The 3515-nt window shown below is 33.8% G+C and overlaps 1 protein-coding gene across 1 annotated transcript; it reads left to right on the top strand.

The window, feature by feature from the left end:
• The first annotated feature begins 578 nt into the window (after positions 1–578).
• Positions 579–2650, top strand: LOC145014685 (beta-carotene hydroxylase 2, chloroplastic-like). Its single transcript, XM_078973118.1, has 7 exons — positions 579–1213; positions 1303–1362; positions 1468–1539; positions 1734–1868; positions 2043–2168; positions 2273–2329; positions 2424–2650. The coding sequence occupies exons 1-7, from the start codon at positions 602–604 to the stop codon at positions 2496–2498; spliced, it is 1137 nt and encodes a 378-aa protein (XP_078829244.1). The 5' UTR covers positions 579–601; the 3' UTR covers positions 2499–2650.
• The last annotated feature ends 865 nt before the right edge of the window (positions 2651–3515 follow it).

Here is a 3515-nt window from a genome sequence, read left to right as displayed (position 1 = left end):
TAGAAACGTTGACGTGGCAAGCTAAGTGAACATGTCACGTCTGCTAAAACATGCCACATATGTGTTCTAAGTAAGCAAAAACCGCAATATATGCAATAATCTGTTGGAAACCTTCTAAAATTCAAAAAAGAAAACATTTTTTCATAAATAATGTAATAAAAAAATGTTAAGGTAAATTAGAAACGAATGGTAAACTATGAGACTTTTATGACAATAATCTTTCATTTATTAGTTTAGTCATGCCTACCAGAAAACCAAACTTAATGATGGGTCCCCTTAATGATCTAGTAATTAAATACAACAATGGAATATAATGATTAATTTACCAAATGACTTCTTAATCCAACGATATCAGAAATATTCAAGTTTTGTCCAGGATTCCACTCTATTATATCATATTTCGTTTTCTTCTGTTAAGATAAATATTCAACTTTGATACAAGTATTAAAATAAATTAAATACTTTAACTCCCAATTTTTGTTTTAAAAAAGAAAAGAAAAAAGAAACCAAAAAAGAAGAAGAAGAGCCCAATACAAAACGAAGTAGTGCAATCAAGTTGGTGGTGAGTATTTAAGGGGCCCTTCTTCACACAGAAGCCAACATGTGGTCTTCATCCATTCTCCATCACCACTTCCTTCTACCCCCTTCGATTTTCAATACATTTTCCTCAAGACACCCTTCTATTCGTCTTCTTCCTCCATCCAATTCACTCTCTTCATCTCTCACCAATCCAACAAACATTACACCTCAGAGAACCCTTTGCCTGCCTTGGACGTCAATGGCGGCAGCAGCAATCGCCGTCGCTTCCAGCTCACGCTCCTTCCGTTTAACCCGAATGCCGTTCCTAGGTCAAAAACCCACATCTAGAACTTCTCAATTTCCATCCTCTATAAGAAACTTCGACCCGATTGTTCGGTTCCGACGGACGCCTAGGTTGACAGTTTGTTTCGTTGCCGGAGACCAGAAGTTAGAGACCCAAATTGTTGAGGACAACGGCGGTGGTAACAATCCTGGACCTAGCGGCGGCGAGGGTTCAGATGAGGAAATAACTCCCGTGATGTTGAGTAGTACTAGTAACCGCGTCGTAGAGGAAAAAATGGCTAGGAAGAAGTCCGAACGGTTTACTTACCTTGTCGCAGCTATCATGTCTACTTTTGGGATTACTTCCATGGCTGTTATGGCTGTTTATTACAGGTTTTCATGGCAAATGGAGGTATGTTTCACTATATATATTGACTTTGCGTCATCTCCAACCAAAATTACCAAATCCTATTTTGGGGAAAACTAAATCGGTTCTTACAGGGTGGAGATGTTCCTTTTGTGGAGATGTTTGGGACATTTGCTCTCTCTGTTGGCGCTGCGGTAATCACTCATCTCTCTCTCATTATCCATGAATCTAAATATATACACATCTGTATGAGTTCGAATTAGGGCTTATACAAAATTGGATGAATTGCTTAATATCAGGTTGGAATGGAGTATTGGGCGAGATGGGCGCATGAAGCTCTATGGCATGCTTCTTTATGGCACATGCATGAGGTAATTAACAAATCCCAGACCCACAAAACAAAACAGATTTGTCTTTGACTTCAAATTGAATCTTCGATTGATTAAATTAATCTTTCATCTTCCATTGTTTCTTTATTTAATCTGGATTCCCACAAACTTTCCCCCAATCAAGGGATCAAAATCCGCAAATCGATGAATCAAATTCCTTTGATTGAACTTTTCAGTCACACCATAAACCCCGAGAAGGCCCCTTCGAGCTCAACGACGTGTTCGCGATTATAAACGCCGTTCCGGCGATTGCGTTACTGAACTACGGCTTCTTCCACAAAGGAATATTCCCCGGCCTCTGTTTCGGCGCTGTAAGTCTCAGATTCATCTCCTTCTTCTTCTTCTAGATTTGATTTTGTCTGGGTATTAAAATTGACATGTTATTAATGGCCGATAGTTACTGTTGAATACAACGTAAAGATCCTTAAAAAGTTTCGAAAAAATCAATAATTTAATTTATGGTCGGAATGGAATCGAAATCGTAGGGGCTTGGGATAACGGTGTTTGGAATGGCGTACATGTTCGTCCACGATGGCCTTGTTCATAAGAGATTCCAAGTGGGTCCCATTGCAAATGTCCCCTACCTTCGAAGAGTTGCAGCTGCTCATCAGGTAAACAACATGTGATCACAATTTATTCATCCTATTAATATTTTTTATACTTATATTAAAATCCATTATAATATATATTTATTCTTTCATCTTTTGTTTTTCAGTTGCATCACACAGAAAAATTCAATGGGGTACCTTATGGTTTGTTTTTGGGACCTAAGGTATGTTACTATGTGATGGAAAGATTTGGATTTTTTAAATTTTGTGTTAATTAATATTTGATTGTTTATCCATCATTTAATTTTGTTTGTGTAGGAGTTAGAAGAAGTGGGAGGAATGGAGGAGCTGGAGAAAGAGATTAAAAGAAGAATAAAGTTGTATAATAAATAAAAAATATGTATTAGTTAAATTTATATCAGTTTGTTATGGTATCTTGGTTTTTGTTACTTGGAGTAAAGATATAAAGCGAAAAAAGAAAAACAAAGAAATTTTGTATGATTGATGTAATATGAAAAAGAAAAAAGTAAAGTTCATGTTTCACATCCTTTGTGTCGTTTAATATTAAGTTCAAAGTTAAAACACGTGTTTAATTGATGACCCAGTGTTTTAAAAGGTTTCTCAACAATGATTGTGACAGAGTAGCGACACTTTAAGTTTGTTAGTTTTGACTGGTTTTCAACTTAATTTTATATATAATTCTGCTTTTTCAAGTTAATGACTATGACATAATCTTAGAATAAAGAAAAATAACTTAAACTAATAAAATGTAGAAAAAGAATTATTGTTTTTTTCCGAATATAAAATACCATTTAATAGGCTATTATGGATAACCATCAAGTTATCCGGTATCTAAAATGTTCAAAAATATCATTTTATTTTTTAGTACAAAAAATATCATTAAAATATACTATTTGTACACAAAATACAAACAAAATACATGTGTGTACAAATAAAACTTTGTTGTAACTAGATACTTAAGGTAAATGAAAAAATAACTTAAAAGCGTAACGAAATTTACAAGATGTTCAAAAAATACCGTATTTTTTATTAACTTCGTTGTTGTCAGATTATGTAGAACATAATCACAGAAGATAATGCACCGTCATATCAGTTTACAACAGTTGTGCAATCTCCTTCATTCTTTCAGTCGATCGTTCTTGTGGTAACAAGAGAAGTAAGTGGATAATAACCTTAAATAATCATTCTTGCTTATATATATATATATATATATATATATATATATATATATATATATATATATATATATATATATACACACACACACACACACACACACACACACACACACTATCTTATAAAAGAAATCCCACTATTTCTAAAAATAGACTGAATATAATAATATTATTTTTTCAAGACGTTCAAATCATTAAGCTAATAATACAAGTA

This window comes from Lactuca saligna, chromosome 9, assembly GCF_052625555.1.
Source record: "Lactuca saligna cultivar CGN05327 chromosome 9, ASM5262555v1, whole genome shotgun sequence".
NCBI lineage: Eukaryota > Viridiplantae > Streptophyta > Magnoliopsida > Asterales > Asteraceae > Lactuca > Lactuca saligna.
The sequence above is the reverse complement of the archived record's forward strand: the minus strand, read 5'-3'. Positions and strand labels throughout refer to the sequence as shown.

What these genes read in the sequence shown, in the direction of transcription:
- LOC145014685 (XM_078973118.1), top strand. Translation starts at nt 602, where the DNA reads ATGTGGTCTTCATCCATTCTCCATCACCACTTCCTTCTACCCCCTTCG. An exon ending in CTTTATGGCACATGCATGAG is followed by an intron (nt 1,540 to 1,733) that starts GTAATTAACAAA and finishes TGAACTTTTCAG; the next exon opens with TCACACCATAAACCCCGAGA. An exon ending in GAGTTGCAGCTGCTCATCAG is followed by an intron (nt 2,169 to 2,272) that starts GTAAACAACATG and finishes TTTGTTTTTCAG; the next exon opens with TTGCATCACACAGAAAAATT.